The sequence below is a fragment of the Cryptomeria japonica genome, chromosome 5 (assembly GCF_030272615.1).
Source record: "Cryptomeria japonica chromosome 5, Sugi_1.0, whole genome shotgun sequence".
Lineage (NCBI taxonomy): Eukaryota > Viridiplantae > Streptophyta > Pinopsida > Cupressales > Cupressaceae > Cryptomeria > Cryptomeria japonica.
The window spans coordinates 742,882,841-742,906,443 of NC_081409.1; the positions used below are offsets into that span (position 1 = coordinate 742,882,841).

Sequence of the window (23,603 nt, forward strand, 5' to 3'; positions counted from 1 at the left end):
GCCAACTTTTAAAATCCCAAAGGTTGTTCAATGAAGTGCAATTTGTCCCCCACTCACTGAACTTCCCATAAGGTTGTTTCTCAAAGCATAAGTTTTAAGGATCAAAATTCATATGGTAATGTCCATGTAGGAACTTGAAAGTTAAATATGTATTCTCTCTTATTATATATAACTAAAAAAATCATATATCATATTTAGATTTGTATTTCAATTTTGAAACTAACTACTCTTTATTTAGATTTTTACTTTTCTAATGATCATTTTTCTTCTTATGTTCATATGATAAACTAGAACTTTGAAATTATTGAACATGCATTCTCTAACTATGAGAAGTTAGGATCTTAGGATACTAATCATTATAAACAAAATATAAAATAAATAAAATGAGAATCATACTATCATAAATTTAACATATCACACTAAATATATGTGAGAAAACCCTTTCAAGTAAAATGGTCTTTTAGTGACCTTGACATGTCGTAGGGTATGGAATAAGTAACTAGACATTTTGCATTTGAACGGATAATTATTATCCGTTAAGGGAGGAGGTTGATGTTACCTGGCACAGGTCGTATTTAATGAAGGCGGTGGATCATTCGTAAGTATTGCTTTCATTACTTGGCATGCTTGAGCAACTTCAAATCTGCTTAGGAAAATGAGAGGACTCCTGCAACATGCGAAGGGACAAGGGGGGAAGATCAAAGCAAAGTTGCAAATCACAGTAAGCACAAATTAGATGAGGTGGAGGTGGGAGAAAGGGAAACCAAGGAGAGTAGTCAGTGGGTGGTTGGCGGACGCAATTTCTCTATGAGAGTATCACAAAGGAGTAGATTTCCTACGTGCAAGATAGCATGTTTCTATTCTACAACGGTTACATTGTACAATCACAACAAAGAGGTGGTGTGAGAATTTCCAGCTGAATTTATTGCATGGCAAGAGGCAGGTTAATGATGGATTTAATTTTTGATGTGGACAGATAGCAGGCTATTGTGAGCTTGGCGCTAAGTGAAGCAAGTTTTCCTGTGAAGACTCTCTCATTCGGTGTGTGAAAGAGGATGGCACGATGCAGGTGAATTTCTCCCTACAAACCACTAAACCCATGGTGGCATTCTAGGGAAGAATTTCAAACAAACGCCTATCTCATGTTTTCAAATTCTCAAAGTCGACCTTTCTGATTAGGTGTGAAAATCGTCCTGGATGACGAATATTTGAAGGCTAAATACCAATATCAAACTAACATCAATATTGCTTCACTATTTTTGGCATGGTGTCTTGAGTTTGAGACGAAGGATTCTGTGTTTTGGTTGATGCATTCATGCGTGAAGGACAAGTGCTGTTGGGGCTTGGCGAATCTAATTAGGATGGCTCACCAAGGGGAAGGTTTTGTGTGTCCAGGTGAAGATTGGCTACACGTCGAAGAATTCATTCCACCTCTTCGACTCTTCCTATTGTGGAGTGCAAATGGTAATAAAGGGGTGAGACAAGCCTCTGCCCAAATTAGCCTGCAAGGCATAAAGGATTTCCTCAAAGTTAGGGAAGCCCAAATGGTGAGAGATGAAGTAGCAAAGTGTTACCACAAGAAGACAACCAGGGGCAAGCGGAGGTGACTACAACTCCCAAAAGGAAGCGCAATAGGCCTAATGGTTCCTTCAGTTTGAAACATCGTCGTCGTCTGCTTGAAGGTTCCTCTTCGATAGTGCAGATTCAGAATGGTAAAAGTGCTTCTTTTTTGATAAGTTGTGTTTATATATGATGTTGTATGTTGTATAGGGAGGTAGAGCCCATTTTGTTAGTATGAGTATAAAGTTTTGAAAAAAAAATTGAATTAATGATTCAATAATCAGATAATCTATTCAACAATATACAAACGTATATAAAGAGATTACAAAGACGACATTCTAAATTAAGAACAAGTCATTTAAAGTGAATTACTAAAAAGCTAAATGACCATTAAACAAGGAACTAAATATAGGTGACTAAAATATAATTAAATATTCTAATACCCTCCTTTAATGGTCATTCTATCTATTAACTACCCTACAGAAGACATTGCAAGTCTTTTGATCACAAATGAAAAGTACACTCTACGGCGGTGGAGACCCTCCCTGGATCTAAAAAGTGTTAATGACCAAGAATACCATAATCCATCCAACCTGACGTTGGGTAACCAAACTAAACCTGAAACCATGATTTTGAGGAAAAATCAAACCCTCCAAAATTGAAGATACAAATCATCATTTTTGTGGAAAAAATGGTAAAAAGCCTTGAAACAATTTTTGTGGAAAAAAACGAACAAAACCCTGAAAGTTCGCATGGCAAGACCCAAAACACCACATAGTAAGACACCAAACATCACGTGGTAAAACATCAGACATCATGCGGGAAAACACCAGACAACATCACGTGGTAAAATACCAGACATCACATAGTAAAACCCTGATTTTTTATAATAATAAAAAAAAAAAAAAAATCAAACAAAACCCTCCCATGATTTTTATGGCGAAAAATCAGAAAACCCACACAAGCTTTGCAGATGACAAATAATAATTTTTAACCCTGCGAACAATTTTTGAGGAAAAAAAATGTGAAAACCCTGGGCCCTATAGGACGAGGTTTGACCTAAATCAATCTGATCAAGGCAACGATATTCAGATATCATGAACATGCACTGTTTCCAGGTGTTGTGGCAGCTGTTGAACTTTTGTCTGTGTTCCAACATGATGTTGATCAAAGATGTCATCATGAAAACCAAGGTTGATCGAAATCAACTAAGTGGAAGCAAGAAACAAAAGAATCTGATTTTCTTTTAAAAAATCATAATAAAAGCAACTGTTGAAAAAACTAAAAACTTTGGAGGAGAATTATGGCACGAATTCCAAGGTGCAAATTTCGAGGTTTGGAAAAAACCCATAAATTAAAATTTTCTACAAACTTAAAACCTGAAATTTTCCTGAAAATAATTAGAAAAAAATAATAATTTGCAAAAAATAAAAAAAATACCTCTGATTTTTTTTTTGTAAAAAAAATAGAAAAATATAGACTATTTAAAAAACAAAAAGCAAAAAAAAATAGGGGTAGAAACTCTAGGTCGAATGTACAGCATAAATAGCGCCCAAAAGACACCAACATTTCTGACATCCACAGAATTAGCAAAAATCGCGGACTATTTTTAAATTCCAAGGTAAATTCGTTGGCACGGAAAACGAGGCACCCAAAAATGTTCTCGAAAAACCCACCAAGAATCTACAACCAGAATAAAATTTCAACTTGAATTGAAGGGTCAAAACCCTAGTCAAAAATTGCAAAAACCTTATGAAAATTTTCACCCTGCAAAAAACAAAAAAATCCGCCCAGGAAGAGAAAAAGAACTTGTTCTTTTTTCTTTTTTTTTAAAACAGTTTTTAAAAAATCTCTTCAATAAAGACTTCGAAAAATTTTAATAACAAAAACTTTCAAAATTTTCAATTTCCATGCTCTGATACTATGAAAAATAAATTGAATAGATGATTCAATAATCGAATAATCTATTCAACAATATATAAACGTATATAAAGAGATTACAAGGACAACGTTCTAAATTAAGAACAAGTCGTTTAAAGTGAACTACTAAAAAATTAAATGCTAAATAAAGCTTAAAAGCTAATTAACTAAAGAGAAAAAGTTAAATGCTAAATAAAGTTTAAAAGCTAATTAACTAAAAACCCAAATGACCATTAAACAAGGAACTAAATATAGATGACTAAAATATAATTAAATATTCTAATAAGTTTGTGGTCATATAAAGCAAGAAATTGCAAGTTCTGGAGTGAAGTTTTGATTTTCAAACAAACTATGTAAATCTTTTTTGATAATTAATATAATGACACAATTACCGATTAAAAACAAAGATTTATCTTAATAGTTTATTAATTCTACCAACTACACCCTTGCCATGGCTAGATCTCTAATCTTCTAGTGTGCACATTTGTGCACTCTATTTCAATGGATCTTAATCATTACATGCTTTGCAAACCTTGTCTTATTTGTTTTTATGTTCTCTAATCTTTTCTATAGAAATATAATTATAATTTTAATAAACCATTATAACAAACTAATTAAATCAGTAAAATTTGTGTGACTTGAGTCAAAGGATCATTGAAGAGTCGTGATAAAACAATTAGGTACAAGTAAAAAGAAGGGTGCAAAAAATCCCTCATTTAATCCTACTAGACCGTTCATGTCAACCAAGCTTTATGGCACTTAGATGATACAAATTATATCTATAGCAATTGAGGTGCTTCCAAACTATGGAATTTTAATATACAAGTAGAGGTACTTTTTTAAAATAGTTTATTAAAATTCGCTTGCATTATTTTTAGTCATTCATTGAAGCATATTTCGTGAGTAGTGGTTTACAAAAACAAATCTCTCATGAGCATGAAGGTCAATTTTGCACTCATTGCATCTAAATAATGCTCATAAGAATGATGAATTGAGATTCCCAAAATATCACACAATGTGCAAGCTATGTAAGTTGACCTTGGGAAATACTTCATATAATGTGCAAGTTAAGCAAGCTTGACCTTAGAGGATACTTGCAAACTACAATGAAATAGTACTAAAATGGATGACCCCCAAAGAGTGTCAATGCTTTACCCATGTGAACATCACATGATGCAATAATTCTAAATGGATCATTCATGCTCGGAGAGATGGTTTGTGCGAACCACTGCATAAATGATTGAAAATAGCTCAAAAATGCAGCTGATTACTAATAAAACATCAGAATACGTTATTACCCATCAAATATTACTTTCATTTAACAAATAGCTACATTTTCTTCATTGTTTCATTCTTCTTATACCCTCCAAAAATGATTTATTTGGTTCATAATTGATCGAACTAATTCAATGGCATTTCTAACTTCAGACTCCATAGTTGTGTCTAGCGCAGATTAGCGATTGCTGCTACACAAGGTAAACCAAGTAGAACAGTAAGTCTTGATGCTCCATTTGCATGCAAATTTTTAAAATAGATTACAGCTGCAATCGTCTCAAATCCATTTTATACAGGCATCTATCTCTTGAATTTATAACATCCCCATTGGTAATGAATATATTGGTTGCCGATCAAAATAAAATTTCATCTCTGTAATTTTTTATCTGCATATTATCTTTGTATTCAATAAAAAATGGAAAAACTTGTACACAAATCGCATATGCAGTCTTGGGAATGATAGACTGCCAGTTGTATCACATTGTACAGAAATTTTGCGTAAATGGCATTACCAATCCTTAGTGCTCTGTGCTTGTATAACCATGACATATTTGTGAATTTACTTTTCCTCTTAATACAGCTCTTCTTGGCGAATCTTATAAAGATGGCCAGACAAGTCCAATTAAATAGTGAAATAATATCCAGATTACATTTGTATTGAGCAGTTTGAGAGGAATTCTTCCAAAACCAATTTGAATTCAATACATGGATATCAAAACTATATTGCTACACAAGATGTTGGGCCTTCGAGTTACCTATCTTCAAACAAAACTAAACACCACCTGTGTTCAATTAGCAACGCTTCTTATAAACAGGTAGCATCAAGGACAAACAGACAATGTGGGATATCGAAGACCGATATTGGATATCTAAAGACACTAGAAAACTCTGGACGTGTACAGTGGATGTTGCTTCCGTCACAATTGCCTTGGAACATTTATTCTAAAACCCACCAATAAAATTTGATGAATAATAAATGGCTCAAGAAAAATCAAGGTGAAACAAAAATTTGGAATTTTACACAACCGTTACTATGCCATTACACCACTAGCAGCTTTCTCCGATTTTTCCTTTTCAATTTCTGCCCTCCTCTCTTCAGCATGATTGACAACTGCATTTGCAACTGCTTGATAGTGAAAGTCTAATGATTGATTCAGATTCTGAAACCTCCTTAAATCTGAAACTTTCATAGCTGTTGACAGAACAGATGAAAAGAAGTAAGTCATAACAAAATTTAAACTCAGCCAACAATATAATTAAACATTCAAACGAAACCATTGTGAATTTATTCTTTTTAAATGTGAGGTGTGCCAAACCTTTCATTATATCAGAAAAGAACACAAAAGCATCCACATTGTCAATTGGAGATTGAAACTCTTCGTCATCACTGAAATCATCATCAGAGACATCATCCTCATCATCTGTGTGCGACTGGAAAGCTTTGGCCTGAGAATTAAATAATAGAATCAACCTTGTTAAATATTTGGGACAGTTTTAGTTATTTTATATTCCTGATTAAAAAAACATGATTGAACACCGTTCTCTTTAAAGAGGAGTATAAAATCATCAAGAACCTGGGCTGCCAATTTCTGAAGCCTTTGACTGTTAGCTTCATCACCGTCTTCAGTTTCAACTCCCATTTCCTTGTCTGAATCATCCTCTTCTTCGTCGTCCTCTGTCTTCCAGCCATCCATGTCATCATCTTCATCCTCATTGTTCTTTGCTGCTTCTGCAGCATATGGATACAAACACATACCCGTTCTAATTATTAGTTTCAAACAAATAGTATTCTAGAAATTTACTACTATAACTAAAAAATATGATGAATGCCACATGACATATCACTGCCAAAAAAAACATTGACTGAACATCAATCACATGTATGAGCAGAGTATAATATGCAAGCATTTCTCACTAAAAATAGTCTGTCAAACAAACCAATTACGCACCAGCAACTTGTTCCTTGTAAGCAACAAGCAGGTCAAGAATAGCTGTGAATATTCGACCTAAGGATTCTTCAGGTATCATTCCAGGAGGAAGCGATAAGAGTGAAGTAAGACCCAAGATGCAAACCTTCTTATCATGTTCCCTGCATCAGAACATAAAGATTAAAAGAGAGGACCTGAAAAATCAATGCCTGTCAAAAATATCTACTATTTTAAGAAATAAAGCAAATTGATTATTACCTTTTGAAATTTGCCTTCTGTCCACTTTTTTTTGCCTCTTGGAGCATTTGAAACCACAAATTGAAAACTTGTGTAGTTACTCCCAATTTTTGCAATATGTCCAGAGTCAGAGCTGGGTTGTAGTATAGAGCATTTGCAATCTGTTACAATAACTGACTGTATTAAGGTTTTGTACACAATGACGTCTCTGGACGAATATGAGTAAACAGCATAATAAAATCCTTCAGCCAAAAAATTTGAAGAAACCTAGGACTAAAGATTTTGGAAAACCCCTTTGTTCCTAAGAGATGACAGGATCTTTCTAAATAAAACTTGAATGTCTATAATAATTTGTACATTGTAGATGTTCATTCTGTGAATTATTTGTGTCCCTTAGGAAACATTTCAGAAAGAGATACGACCATCATTTACTTAGACAAATGGTATTATAAATTTATGTATCTCCAGGTTACTTGACATTATGAAGGGAAAATGTGATACAATTCTTGCAACTAGATTAAAGTTTTGTGATATGTAACACACAATAAGCAACTGCATTAAGGTTCTGTAGAGCCATTGATTTTGACAATAACAAAGCAAACGCTCCTATGCTTTACTTTTAGACCAAAATGAGTAAACAACATGGTAGCATCGTTCAGAAAAATGAAAAAGGCTAGGACTAAAAATTTTGGAAACACCTTTGTTCCTAAGAGATAACAATAAGCAACTGCATTAAGGTTTTGTGGAGCCTTTGATTTAGACAGTAACAAAGCAAATACTTCTGTGCTCTCCTGATACAAATTTCCTTTTAGATCAATATGAGTAAACAGCATAGTAATATTGTTCAGAAATATCAAAAAGCTAGGACAATTTTCTTGGAAACACCTTTGTACCTGAAAGACTACAAGATCTTTATAAATAAAACTGAATTGTCTATCAAAAGTTTAAGTTTGCAGATGTTCATTGTATGAATTATTTGTGTCCTTTGGGATACATATCAGAAAGAGTTGTGACTGCAAGTTACATAGACGTGGGTAGTTTAAAGCTCCAAGTGGCTTGAACATTCTAATAAAGGATAAATGTTATAAACCTCGGACAACTACTTTAGTAATTAAATTTTAATTCTCTTTTGTTTGTACTTCAAAATAACTATAAGTTGATTAGTTCCTGCATAGTGATAGCAAGATTAGCCCATCTAAACATTTAAAAAATAAGTGGACTAAGTCATCAATAAGGAATTCGACACAATATAATTTGGCAGGATTTAGCCTACATTGGCAAATGCTTAAAAAAGACATCAAACCATGAAGTTAAATGATACATGGCAAAAGTCAACTTTGGGATGACATTAAAATTATTTTGCATGATGCTTTGAATATTTCATGCTTTGACAGGAAAATGATTCTCACCACTTCCATTAGCAGATCCTTCAAATACTTCTTTTCGGTTCGCCATAGCCTTTCAATTGTAATTTTAAGATATGGCTCTACCCATTCATCAACTTGGCCTTTGCAATTTTGTAGCACTGCCTCAATAAGTTTTGGGGCAGGCTCAATATCATGATCTTCTATATTTTTATCCGACATTACCTGCAAAGATTTGAACCAAAATTAATGAATTTTAATATAATATAGTTTATGCAAAAATCATAAGAAAATATTTACTTCTCCTTTTCTGTATTTGCCAATTACTAAAATTCCATAGAAAATAAAGAATAGATTACAAGAAACAGATCAAATTTTAAATGATCACTTACAGATGAAAGCATTTTAAAGAGACTTTGTTGATAATCTGGGTCCTTGCACGTAAGAAAAATTTCAGTGCTCCTGGATATGTAGTTATCCAAGGGAACAAGAATATCTGCAACAACAGACCTCCCTAAAGTTACTAGGATAAATACATAAAACCAATAAATATAAATCAATCCAAACTGCCGGACATGGTGAAAATAGAATGAATATTCTTCACTTACTACAAAACTTTAGGACCTTGTTACATTCCTGACCAGGACTTCTAGGTTTAGTAGGTTTGTTCCAGCCTCTTGCCACACGAGAAAACAAAACACCTAGCACTAGATTCTCTAAATTTTAAATACAATATAGTATATACTTGTTGAAAATGGTAGTTGCACAAGGAGCCATCAAGATAACCAAGCTCATTTCAAAGCTTGTACAGACAAAAAGCTAAGCATTCTTTTAATATTGTTTCTAATTAATAATTTATTTCAGATATCTGCAGTAGAAGTTCAGATAGATACATAAAAGCAATATATAGATAACAATCCAAACCGCCCAACATACTGAAATAGAATAAAAATACTTCACTTACTATAAATCTTTATGACCTTGTTACATTCAAAAACCAATTAAAGTTGGGTTTAGTAGTTTGTTTCAGCCTCCTGCCACATGAGAAAACAAAACAGCTAGCAATAGATTCTCTAATTTTAAATACAATATAGCAAGGATGAAAAAATAGTCATTAAATTGCCTGATTCGCAAGTCAAAAATGGCAACTGATTAAATCGCCTAAAAAACTCATCACTGATTTTTAGGAAAAAATCACATGGATTTTTGTGAAAAAATCGCAAGGAAATGGCAAAAAATTGCGGTAAAAATTCCTTTTTTTTTTAATTAACCCTAAAATTTAATCACGGTATGCATTTCTTTTGACCTACGAAAGAAAGTGGTTTTGCATGCATGGGAGAAAAGGCACGCAAACATCAACAGGAGGGAGAAAGGGCATGCAAATGCCAAAGAAAGGAAAAATTTGATTCAGTAAAACTTTCACTATGCCTTTTTATCTTCCATGAATGTCCTTGATCAGAACCAAATAAACATAATGACTCCAAAATCTTTTTCCAAAAGATGCTAGATGAATGTTTCAGAACAAAGAAAATGGTGACACTTGATGTCTGCAATGCATTTTGTACATAAAATCTAGTTTGACAAACAGGTTTTCAACAATTGTATAAGCCAACAAAAAGACTATAGTATATTTTCTGTTTACCAACCTTCTGCCACAAGTGGAGAAGATCTGCATCACGCTGATTTATAGATCTAGGGTTTTTATCCTTAAGATATGCAGTTTATTATTTTTTTCTTTGTTTGATTCTCATTGCTACCTTTGAGAACAGTTTGAGAAAATAAGATGAATGTTTATTATTTTATGCCCATATAATTCCATGGGCCTTGAAAGGATATTAATAGCTGACCATAAGTTATTTTGTTCTATAAATGTAGTGTATTTGTGTTTTTTATAAGAATATTTTAAGAAATTATATATTTTCAAATGTTCGATAAATTTGCCGATTTTTTGCCTAGTTCCAATTTTAAAAAAATAAAAATTCATCTTTGCAATATAGTATGTACTTATTGAAAATGGTAATTGCATAGGGACCCATCAAGATAACCACGCTCCTTTTAAAGCTTGGACAGACAAAAGCCTAAGTTGTTAGTTCGAGTTCGGGCACCAGTTCAGGTTCAAGAACCCAGTTCACCAGTTCAACAAAATTATATATGGACCCCGAGCACACAATGCAGAGCTGCTGGAGAATGTCGTGTACACCATCGCCTAGACAACCGGGGATCACAATGTTACAGAGAGGGATGTCCGTCGACTTGTGAGCGCAGAGTTGACACAACCTGAAATCAAGGCCCTGAAAAAATTGCAGACTAAATCTTTCAAAGAGTGGGTTGCGGATGCTTTCAACATTGAGGTGGTCATCAAAAATGGGGATATGTTTGATACTATTGCTGTCTTAAGGGACTGTCTATGTAGGAATAATATAGAAACTTATGAATATATGATAATGGGGATTTGTTCTCCCTTGAGCAGATTGAGAGAGCCAGGAAGTCATTGAGGCCATACACATACTGGTTTTCATTCTCTGTTGATTCTCATGTACCTTTTTCTTTGTTTTTAATGGAAATGGGTGCTACCCCCACCATAGCAATTTGCCAAATATATATATAGATGCAGCCTAGAAGCATGAATTAAGATTGTAATGTCACATAGCATCATATGAACAACAAAACCACCAAAAACTTGTTAGATCTTATCTGTGACTTGTAACTGAAGAAGTGTTGAATGTATACAAATCATATCAGACTATTGATGATCATGAAAGTGGTGTGAGAATAAGAAGCTAATTGCAATTTAGCTTATGTTTATTTTAGGAGAAGATTGGGACTCTAAATCTGTGTAGAGATCAACTATTCTATTAAAAGTATTGTGTACATCTCATATTGTAAGGTCTGATACAAGTTCAGGGAATTCTGTATTCAATGAGTCCAACTGCGTCAGTGTGGAAATAATAAGAAAGCTCAGGAAACTGAATATTTCTGTTGCTGTTCATAAGCCGAAGATTGTAAATCAGAATGAGCTAATGCATGGGTATTTTGCTGTTGTGATTGAGTTAACAAGTAAAGAGGCCAGAACTCAATGGCTTGCTACTCTGTTTTATCTTGTTTCAGACATAAACAAAATTTGAATATATCTATCAATTGTCTGTTGCCGCTCTTAATAATTTTAAGTCTTAACCTGCATGATAACTTGCAAAACAATCACACAAATATGCAAGTCTGAAACACATATCTCTACAAACAAGAAAAACTCATTGCTATAAATTTTATGAAATTTTGCAAAAAAAAAGTAAATTTGGGCGCCCAGGCATCCGGGTTCACCCTGGACGAACCAGCTCGCCCAGGCACGGATCTTGGCTGGACCCAAAGGCAGACCAGACCAAGACTCAAACCTGAATCAAACCAGACCAGTACCAGGCCCTGAACCCAGCGAACCCTGCAACTTAGACAAACACTAAGTGTTTATTTATATTGTTTCTAGTTAATAATTTATTTCAAATATCTGCAGTAAATGTTTAGAGACATTCAAGGTGTCTTCAAGAACATGTTAACATTCCTCCATTGGCAACGTGTGATAAAAGTGTAAATGAAATTCAATTACCCAGATTTAGTACAACATAACAAGCACCCAGGAGCTTGTAAACCACAGTTAAAGACTCACCCAGAACTGCCAAGACTCGGTGAGTCCCAAGGCAGTTGAAGCTAACCAAGGCAAGCAGACTTGTGACCCAGTTACCCAGCAAGACTGCCAGACTCACCAAACCCACCAACTCCCATCCCTGAGACTCGAACAAATCAGGTTTTAAAAAGAGGAAAAAGAAAAAAGAATTAAAAGTTAAAAACACTCAAAACATAACAGTTAACACCCTATGGCAGCAAACATAGTTTGGGCCTTATTACAATTCTATAGCTTTAAGGGTTTGGGCAACTACTGGATAAACACAATAAATTTATGAAAATTGCATCCACCATGAGGGTCTGTATGGTCTAAAAAGCTTTAATTTGGGAGTGCACTAAAAGTGCTGCCCCCAAACCCACACTCTAGTTTTTAAAGGCTAAAAATAAAAACCATTTTGGCCATGCGAATGGAAAAGTGACCTTTTTTATTCTTCAACTATTTCCCAATAAAATCCCAAAGTAATTGAATTACATTTACACCCATGTTTTGCCAAGTAAATCCCTGTCCTAAGTAAAGCTCCTATGGCCGTAGCAACATTTGCGACTTGTCTGAGATACAAGCACAAGACTCCACATACAGCTAATGATGTTGGGCCCGGAGATACAAGCTCCTCTCTGCCATAGTTCATGACTTTGTGATGTGATTTTTTTTTTGATGCCATGGATATCATAAACCATGAGAAGGTTTAAATATTTTTAAATGTTGTTTCCTTCAATTCAAAGTCACTTTTGTACTCATTTGATTGAGCTATACTTGTGTATAAGATCAAAGTAGCTTTTAATTGACAAGTTTATTATGTCCTTAAACTTGATTAATGGAAGGGTGCATAGTAATAGCTTTAAAGTTTAAATCATAAAAAATCTTTATATTTCATGGTTTTCAATTTTCCTAGTCTTTCCCAAAAATAAGTATAGAGTCTAAGTCTGGGTCCAAGACAAAAACCAGCTTGCCAAGTCTGAGTCTTGTAAACATGTTAAAAACTCATGCCAAATATAGTGGGTTGAGATAAATTTAAACAAAGTGCCTTGTAAAATTGCTACTCATAAAAATTTGTGTAGATTAAATAAACTATTTTATTACCTTGAGGATTTATGTAAAAACAAATGGCTGGTCCCAAAATTGTAAAATACTTTCATGAAATACTGACTACTATTTTAGGGGCAACTATCTATTTTCTAACCAAACCCTTATTAGGCTATAATTTGAAATAAAGCCCTCATTATTGTTTAAACTTCAACTTGTACAAAAATATATTCAACTTTTCAAACTAATACATGCAGAAATTCTTAAATACCATAATGTTTTAAAGTTCTAATAAAAGATTGGTCTACCCAAGATCTATATTTTTCGGCCTCTAAGTGTAAAAGTAAGCCAAAGCTATCACAAGGTGCTAATAAATATAAATATGAATTATTTTTATATTTTTATTTTCAATATCCACCAAAATGTCAAAATAGTAAAATATTAACAAATAAATTGAAAATTGGAAGTGTTATGAAAATTTTATAAACTTGAAACATAAATTATTAATAAACAAATAAATTAAAGTTTTAAAACCTTAAACAAAAACCTTTCTACATATTTTAAAACATAAAAATTAAAACCTTTTCTACATGCCTTCCATTAATCCTTGAGACTAGTCGTCAACCTCGTCAACAAGTCACCAAGGCTAATTGCCATCGTGACAAGGATAGAAAGGTAGTTTTGTTGAGGGGAGCTATGCAGGCAGCAAGGTAGTGTTGTATGATGCTATATGTGAAGTTGCATTGAAGATCTTAAAATGAAAATTTTGATCTTCTATCATTTGATAAGTGGAGGTCAAAGAGATGAACCACTGGAAGCTGTGCTGATTGTGCTAATCATAGGAAATCACAACCCCTAAAATCACCTTTGGCGGTCACTTTTATCTCAAAAACAAAAAGAATAAAAACTAATGTATGGCATGTTAGGAATCCTAAAAACCCTATATTTTTTGTTATTTTTCTACTTATAATTTTTGTCCTTACAAACTATTAGGTCCCAAAACTGCTCTCCCATATCCTAGAGGTTTTCTTCACCTTCAAAGCAAAAAGCTTGTCTTCGAGAAGATAAATAGAAATGTATCAACAGAATCAAGATGGTTAAATGCTAACTATGAGTGGCTTATCTCTCCTACTCTTTGAGCTCCGCTTAAACTTACAAGGGTGTTCCTAGATGTATGCTTTAATAATCGACAAAAATGAGCATCAAATATAACCCACAGCAAATATACTCAAATGTAAACTTAACACCTATAACTGTCACTAGGTTTACTGTGTGTATTTTATTGGAGTTTTGGGCCAGCACAGCCTTCATTAGGGTCAACATTGGAAGCCTGCAACTCTTGATACTTTGGGGCCCAAATTTGGATGTCTCAGATTGATTATTAATAATGGGTCAAATATGGTGATAAAACACAGAAAGGGAAGCGCTCAAGCAAATTTGACACCACAGGATTAAGTCCCAACGCAAACTATTTTTAAGGCAAATTTTAAACATCTTTTTTAATAGTGTATAAATATTCAGCAAAGTTTCATTTTCCTGGTTAGAAATCATTGAATTTGACATGGTATAAAAGAAAAAGCACAACAAATATCATGGGTTATCATTACTCGAGCTGGGATAAACGAGACCCATCCCCAAGATATGTCCTAAACATCAAGAGATGCATGTATAACTACACTCGTGTGAAGGTATATAGATAGGAGGCTGAATGAAGCCTTGTGTTTGATGCTAGAGTACGGAGCAAATGTCCAAACATTGCAGAACTCCTTTATGGATAAGGATTTTAATTTAAAGATAAAGTAAAGATGAAATCTTGGACATAAATTAAATGCGATCATGTTGGAGCAACAACTATGAGCATTTAGTCAATATTGGAGCTTCTAATAATTTTTGTTAATATTGGACAAAATAAAACATCAAGATTGCTAAGCATAGAAATCTAAAATGAGGACAGGTACAAGTCCCACATGAATTGGACAAAAGAGAGCCTCTTGGTCCCTACCATCCAAGCCAGAGATCACCCTCCTGCAAGAAAGCGTATATTTGGGGAAGAGGGATGAAATGTATGCCCTCCTCCCCTCATCCCCAAACACCACTTACAGAAGTAAGAAGCATTTCAAGTGTATCTCACTGTACAAGGTTTGGGGGAGAGGGACGAAATGTATGCCCTCCTCCCCTCGCCCCCAAAAACCACGTACAGAAGTAAGAAGCATTGCAAGTGTATCCCACTCTACAAAACATTGGGGAGATGCCACAACACAAAAGTAATTTAAAATAAAAATAAAATTCTAGACATCTATCCCTAACCCTAAATGCAAATGGGCCCACCAACACTTCACATCCCTAAAAACACTAGCCTAGCTCACCCTTGATTGAAATCACCTCATGTTTCGACACTTTGTCATTTGCATTGAGCAAGGACAAGAGGAAGGCTTGAATCATCTTCACCAATCAAGCATTAAAATCAATCATCAATCCTTCAAGCTCACAGTAAGACTTCACGAGTTCAGGCTCAATTCTTTGTTTAAATGTTGATTTTTTTATTTTCTTTTAGAATTGCAATAGGAATATCAACATTTCATTGTTTAATAATCAAAAAAAGGATTCAGAAAATCTAAATGTCAACTAATGAATTATGTCGGTTTGTTATCAAATCTTATAGTTTCACAAATGTTGTTTCTGCGGTTTTAGAACTATTGTTTTTGGGATTTTAAATTCATTTAATATATATGCATAATGATACCAAATATTAATAGATATTCAATTTTCACTACACTTTTTTAAATGAAAGAAAAAAAACATAAGTAAAATGGAAATGGAAAATTATCATAGAGACAAATTAGGATTGTATCTTTTATGTATGATCTATTTGTGTGCCTTTTGTGACCCAAAGTAAAAACCAAAAGCGAAATTCTTATTTGACAAACTAATTGACTGGAATTTAACATTACTGATTAAATAGTTTGTTTTTTTCTAATTTATTATTGAACTCATCAATTATCAAACAACTCAAGGTTGAATAAGCTAAGATAGAAACTTTTGTGTATTATTTACTTCTGCATTTTGTGCAACCTAAAGTAAGAAAAAAAAAAGAAAATATGTGCATCATGACTCTTGAGCTCTTGCATTTGTCATTAAGTTTAGGCAGTCAAGTTAAACCATAAATTTCATTTCTTGCAATGTCATTAAGCTGTCATAGCATAAGTGACAATAGAGAAGCTCAAAAATCCAAACATTGACATGCAACCTAAGAACGTAGATGAAAGGAGGCACGAGGAAACTAGATCAGTGGAATTGCTTCCTGTTTAAATTGCTCTTCTCAAGTTGTGGAAAAATTTGCCAAGGATCTCTTTGATAAGAAATCACATTTAAAACAATTTCCTACCAAGCTTATAGGTCCAAGCTTAAGACCTACAAATGTTGAGCAGTAACAAACTCTAATCCGAACTTTGTAAAAACACTAAGTTAACAGATTCTGCAAAAAATCCCATGGGTCCTGGTTCGGTTCGCAACAAATACTGGTCCATTACAAATTCTCCCCAAATTCTGTCAGGGTTCAATTTTGGCCCAGGAAATTCTCTCTGAGGAACCCTGGCCGAATTTTGACGTATTTTGGACGACTTTCAGTGCCAGCGGCAGAACCCGAGACGAATCTGGGTTTAAAAGACTTTTTTAAACTTTTTTAAAGTTTTTTTTTTGCCTCATTTAGTCTATTCGACCCTCCAACCCTAAATTAGACCACTAAAAAGGTCAAATAGGTAAAACCTATCTCATTTGTTCAGTGATCGCTGATTGTTAATGTTGACATTATTATTTTTGAACATAAACATTGATATGGTGGTGTATTTTGGCATTTTGCTATGTTATTTGCCATTTGGACTAAAAGTCTACAACATCAATATATATGGTGGTGTATTTTGCTATTTATTTGCTGCTGCATATATGTATATATTTTTATTTTTTTATTTCTATATGTTTTTGTATGGACGAACCCAAAGCAAACCCGAACCCACCCCCCAAAAAAAATGAACGAATTTGCGAACCAGAATCTCGAACCAGAATCCGAACCGGCAACTTAGTAAAAAAACATATTCAGGCATTGACCTCTATCTAAGGGCAACTGGATCCTGCTTCTCTTGTATTCACTACCTTTGTTATAATTCAATCTAAAACATTGATTCAAAAAGTAATCCATGCTACAATCTTATTATTATGGACTGAAAATCTATTGCTTCTAGTGTTCAAGCTCATTAGCTCCTCCATTAGACAAGAAAAAAAAATCAATTACAACAAACCCTCTTATTTGTGTAGACCAATCTCAAACTCAGTGATTTTGGGGTCAACTCAGTGGTTTAAGAATAAATTGTTAAATACATGACTTCCATTTATTCAAATATATGCAACAGCATCATTAAATTCTTTAAATAAATAGCACAAAAAGTCAATAGTTTACAGTTTAAATATTATTAAGAAAACTGAATGGTTGAGAAAATCACTTCAACTTACTTTCAAAGAAATCAATAGCCCAATCATCCAATGCATTTATCATTAGAGGCCAAAGACTCCACATTTCCAATGAGATGGTCTCGGAAAAATATGTCATGTAAGATACAATCTCCAAAACCTCCTCAAAGACCTCTGCATGGAAAATAAAGAGATAATTTAGAAAAACAGTATCTGTTGCATTGATTACTATACTTGCTTTGAAACAGCCATGTCAATAATATAACAATCTCAACCAGCATGACAATCCAAAAGTAGTCATCAACTAATTTGTTCAACTTCACATCCAAAACTACATGTGCCTACCTTCAACAAACAAGAATAGATAACTCAACCACTCTAGACTACTCAAAAACATAGTTGAATGAGATTATTCCAAGGAAAGAATGTCAAATACTTGATGAAAAACCTTTAAGGTGAGGAATAGAATATGAATTTGATAATCATGGAATTCCAAGATTGAAATTTGAACAATGAAAGCTGAGAATGAAAAAAATTTCCAGGGATTGAATTTTGCAATGTAAACAATGCAAGTTTTTCTTCATAACCAGCTATGTGATAGCATTGAGGGGGTGGGGGCACCACATGTAATCCAAATTGTCACCGAGGCTGCCCTGTTTGTAAAGCAACACTGATGATGGTGCAAACAAAGTACAAGCATATATTTCAGACACCATGTTGGGTGCATTCATTGAACAATGCACTCAAAGATATTGGCAAGTTCAGTGGGTTTCAAACCTGATAGAAAAGGACAGAAAAATGTATATTTGCATTGTAACCATCACCACATACAAGCCATTTATCGTACATTTGCCAAGGTGGAACTTCTCAAACCAGCTAAGACGGGGTTTGCTTCTTACTTTATTCTTCTTGACCACCTTTGTGAAGTCAAAAGAGTTTTGTGTTCCATGGTTGTTAGTGATGCATGGGCAGCTTGGAGGCAATCTACATCAGATACTGCAGTTGAGGTGAGACATTTGGTCCTTGATGACTGTTTTTGGTCTGATGTGAAATTTTGTTGTGGACTTTATTAGTCTCATATGTAAGGTGATTAAATTTGCTGACTCATACAAGCCGCGTTTGGGGGAAGTTTATGAAGAAATAGATTCCATGTGTACAAGAGTCAAGAAAATAATTGATGCAAAAGATCATTCTTTATATCTTTTGATAGAAGAAAAGTTACATGGAAGATGGAACAAACTTAACATAACCCTTCATTGTGCTGCCCATGCCTTAAATCCTAAATGGCATAACACACAAGAGACCAATAAGAGGGCTCCACATGAGGATAGAGAGGTAATGAAGGGATTTTGGGCTGCAATAAAAAAGATTTATGGTTAAGGTGAGGATGTCTCAATTATTAGGAGTCAATGGAATAAGTTTTCACCTGGGCAAGATGATTTTGCTCCCATGGTAGATTTATATGATATGTGAGCAAAGAAAGACCCTTTAGAGTCATAGTGAAACCATGGAGGTGAAACCCCTGAATTGCAATCACTTGCAGTCAGATAGCTCTCAGAAGTAGCTAGCTCTTCATCTTGTGAGAGGAATTGGAGTACTTATGGTTCTATTCATTCACAAAAGGCGAACCTATTAGGGTCAAAGAAAGCAAAGAACTTGGTTTACATTCATAGCTCACTTCATCTTCTCTCGTGTTGATCCTGGCTACATGGAGGGTCCTTACAGCCAAATGGTACCAAATTGCACCTGATGGAGAAGTTGCAACCATGGGGGATGAAGTGGTTGAACCAAATGGCCTTAATGAATTGCCCCCAGTTGTACTACCATCAGAGGAACCTGAGTTACAGAGTGATGAGTATCTGGAGACCATCCTAGCTTAGGACCTTGATATGGATAATCAAAACATAGCAAAGTAGATGATAGATTTCTGATTTTTGTTTTTCATTTGTGTATCAGCATCAAACTATCAATATCTTTGGATTTCAATATCTAATGATAATCTAATATGAAATATCTAATGTGAGTTTTGGACTCATAAAACAATGGCATTTGACATTTGTGTATTTAAACTTGAAAGTTAATGTTAATTTCTTAAACTCTACCACTTCTCTTGTTTTCAATGTTCTCTGTTATGATATTTTCTGAAAATTATTAAATTATATTAAAAAAATTGCCGTATCCAAGTACCCCCGTCTCCTATTTCTGAAGCTTTTCTGTACTGGTACCGGTATCCATCTCCTAAGTCTCCAAATACCCCCGTCTCCTGTTAACCTTGCTAAAGAGTAATCACTATGTCAACAGAAATTTAGATATTCAAGACACCCAACTTCAGTTACTTAGTTCTAAAAACGTTTAGTAAGGTCTCAAATTACTCAAAAAATGACGACAATTCCACTTTACCACAAAAGAATGTTCAAGTGTGATTACAATATAGAGAACTCTTTGAGACAAGGGCAGAGATACGAATGTCCCTGACAAAAATGAATTTTTATTCCTATTATGAGACAAGAACCATAAAAGGCCATATGCTATAGTAACAAAGGAAAAGCACAAAATCACAAAGAAGATCTCTCGAATGATAGACAATCTAGACAAAAAAAATTCCCTACAGACAACTGGCCTGTAAACAGCCTCAGAAAAAGGAGGGGGGAGATACCTTGACCATCAGTAGTAAGCATTCTTCGCATGATAGGCAACAATATTGGTTCCACCTGAGGGAAAAGGTGAGGAAGCCTGCTAACAGATTCAAGAATAGTACTTATAGCACGCAAGCATCCAATAGCAGCCAATGCACCTGACTCATCTAGCTCTTCATCAGCTTCAGCAGATTGCATGCACTTCCAGAATGCAGCAGCCTAGTAACATTTTTATTAAAAGTAAGTAACATGCACTGAAAAAAGGAATAACCATGATAATAAATATCAAACCAAGTAATAGAATAACCAGGCAATTATCCTCTATTTAAGCATAGCATAGAGAAACAAACCAGGTTCTGGCATAATCCAAGTGCATAAGGTGCCATCTCTTCCCCAAATTTATCCACAATAGTTTCAAGAGTGAACACAAGATCCTCATTCTCAACTTCATTCATAAGCTTGAAGAACTCTGAGAAAATAAAACAGAACCAACTGCTATCAACCAAATTGCTTTGGTGAAACCAAATCAAGGAACAGTCTAAACTATTACTCACCATCGAGCAGTTGCGGTAGGATTGGCCGAATTTCATTCAAATCTGTAAAAATAGTCTGACAACTTTAGATCAAACATAGATATTTCATAATATTTACAAGATTTACAGTACAATTGACAACCAATATGATCTTTTATTGATCGAGAAAGAAGAGTATAATGAAAATGATCCCAAAATATACCTTTGCAAGCCTCCACAAAAGATCTCAAAGCAAATACAGAATCTACACGCACTGGCAACTCAGGATCTCGCAATCCAGCTACAACACTATGTAAGGCTGCACTGAAATTCCTCTGCTCTGCAAAAGTGATACTTGCATACTGGCCTGCTACCCACGCAGCCTGCAAAACCAAAGCAAAGAATTTAGGTGTCAAACTTCACACTCAAATATCTCTACCTAAATATGTCAACTAAAATATGCCATTATTATTTTTAAAATATCTTTGAATGCTTTTTCCATGTAAATGTCATATAATAATATCCCTAAATACCATACTAAACAAGTGTTAAAGGGCATACCTCTCAGACAAGAATTATTTCACAATTAAAATGTCAGGGAACTCTACTGCATTGTATTCATTTAACATGGACCATTATTGTATCAATTGTTATCCAAAAACTCACAAAATTTCTAAATTGCCCAAAGTGGCTAGGATTAAGGTTTTGGAAAAAAAACATTGAACTGCATCAACCAATTTCTTTACAATCCAACCATATTTCATAATATCACAGTTAAAGCCATAGGCTAATCTTGTTTACAAAAGATAATAGGAAACTACATCAATGATATCAGCTGCAAGAAACACTAATTTGCAGGTCTGCTCTAGGGTTCCACTTGGAGTGCATGGATTTCTCCCCTTTATTGTTTAATGTGCAGAAAAGTAAGTTCTTCAAAGCTTACCTACATCAATGAACCTTTGTCCCACCTCTATATTCATTGATTCAAACACACTTGTAATGTCCCCACTTTGAAATACAAGTTAATGGTGAATAATAATAATAAAATTTCAAATTAAAATATACAAGTATAATTAAATATAATTAAATTTTAATTAAGTTAATGAATGGTCAAAAGACATAAAATGAAAGGTTGTGACTCCCTCAAACATTAGATATAAAAGGGAGAAGAGAACCTCATTTGAGGGGGATAATTTGGAAATCGGAAGTGCGGATCTGATTTAAATGAGGAGTGCAGAACTGATTGTGAAAGGTTGTGTCCCTTTCAAAGGGCAGAAATAATAAAGGGTCACACTCTTTCAAAGGGTGCTAAGGGTGAAAGGGTGTGTCTCTTGCCAAATGGCATACATGATGAAGAAGGGCGACCTCTCCCCCACATTGAGTGACATAAAGGAAAGGAATCAAAAGCCTTCAGTGATATGACCACCGATCAGACTAGATCAGTACTGTTATTAAGTTACAGGCATCAATTAGCCATGGGGAATTGGATCATTTATAATAAATTATATTGGGTTATAGAATAAGCAGATCAACAGAATCATCAACCAGCAAGTGGGGTTAAATTCTCAGCCATAGAGCAATTAAATCATCAATGTAGATGTCTATATTGAATGATCAATGGAATGAAAAGCAAGAGATCAGATCAGACATACGGATCTGCAATCAGTTATCAGCAGACTGATAATCATAGAATGGAAACAATTCAATTATCATTACTGCTCATAAAGAGCAGATAAGTCATAAGATATAAAGCGGATCACATAATAATTCCAGATCAAACATTGAAAGAGACAAGCAAGTCAATTGATCCAAACAGAATATCTGATTTCATAATTAATCAAGGTAAAGTCAGTAGACTTTGACAGGTGATTGGGCAAGATTTAGGGCAATTGCAGAAGGGGAAATTACAACACTGTACCCAAGCTATCATTGTCTATAATAACAGTAGAAAGCAATCCCTTCAAGTTACATAGATGGATGTATTTCCTTCTATATTAACATATTGTTTACAGAACCAGAAGTAACAAGTAGCCAATTCCGCCTTTGGGATTGCTATTTACTATCATACACTTAGCTGATTGCAAACATTTCTCGCCTTTAGTCACTAGAATTTATTGCACATTGTCGATGTGCTGCACAAACATCTGAACAGGAAGCTTTCTAAATCAACATTCCTAAAAGCATGTAACTTCATGAAAAGGAATAATTCTTTTTAAAAAAATATTTGCTGTTTTTACATCAGCCATAGGAAGTTGGAACACTATAGTTGCCAAATATATGTAAGTACCTGGCATTTACGGAAACCCAAATACTTTCAACTTTAGAATTCTATGTTCTCACCAAGTTGACATCTTAATCTACACATGACCATATTGATGAGCTATAATAAGAGCTCCATAGAAGGAGCACAAGATACAAGCAACTAGCTTAGAGGTGTTATTTTTCTAATGCAAAGGTTTTCCCTTTGGAAGAATGGAAATATAATTCATCAAATATATGTTTTAAACTTTTAAAGCATGATCCTAAAGAGCTATGTTACCATTCCAGGTTCGGTCTGAGCCAGATCCTTGCTCAAGTCCGATCTGCCTGCACATATGGGCAGGACGCAGGAGAGTGTGGTTGGATTTGTTTGAAATGAACCTGAGCAAATCTGGTGAGGATCCAGGAGAACCCAAGCAAACCTAGGGCGAACCTGTTCATTTTTTTGCTTTTTATTTAATTTCCACCTTGATTTTGCCTTTTTTTAAATTATGAAAATGGTGTGCACCATGAAAGTTTGTGTACTTTTGAAGGTCTTCATTTGGGCTTAGTGGCAAGGGCTATGCCCCTCAACTTCATATATTGCAACAGGAAATGCACCAAGGATGTTGCCCCCAGAACCCATGAGGGGCATACCCATGAAGTAGTGGGATATGGAGTAAACACAAACTGAGTTAGATGCTTCCACTTTCTAACATGTTGCACAATTTTAGTGTGAGTGGAAGTGGCACTGCTTGTGGTTCTTCAAA

At 34.4% G+C, this 23,603-nt stretch overlaps 1 protein-coding gene across 1 annotated transcript in view; it reads right to left on the reverse strand.

Annotated features, from left to right (window-relative positions):
- Window positions 1-5,130: 5,130 nt before the first annotated feature.
- LOC131028727 (importin beta-like SAD2) overlaps window positions 5,131-23,603 on the reverse strand; it is a 28,549-nt gene continuing 10,076 nt past the window's right edge. The window contains exons 11-22 of the mRNA XM_057959066.2: window positions 20,819-20,978; window positions 20,638-20,679; window positions 20,434-20,552; window positions 20,104-20,302; window positions 17,490-17,621; window positions 8,677-8,780; window positions 8,330-8,509; window positions 6,942-7,081; window positions 6,705-6,844; window positions 6,330-6,484; window positions 6,072-6,201; window positions 5,131-5,947 (exon numbers count right to left, since the gene is read on the reverse strand). Of these exons, the coding sequence (XP_057815049.2) occupies window positions 5,787-5,947; window positions 6,072-6,201; window positions 6,330-6,484; window positions 6,705-6,844; window positions 6,942-7,081; window positions 8,330-8,509; window positions 8,677-8,780; window positions 17,490-17,621; window positions 20,104-20,302; window positions 20,434-20,552; window positions 20,638-20,679; window positions 20,819-20,978 (1,662 nt within the window). The 3' untranslated portion in view covers window positions 5,131-5,786. The remainder of the gene's footprint in view (window positions 5,948-6,071; window positions 6,202-6,329; window positions 6,485-6,704; window positions 6,845-6,941; window positions 7,082-8,329; window positions 8,510-8,676; window positions 8,781-17,489; window positions 17,622-20,103; window positions 20,303-20,433; window positions 20,553-20,637; window positions 20,680-20,818; window positions 20,979-23,603) is intronic.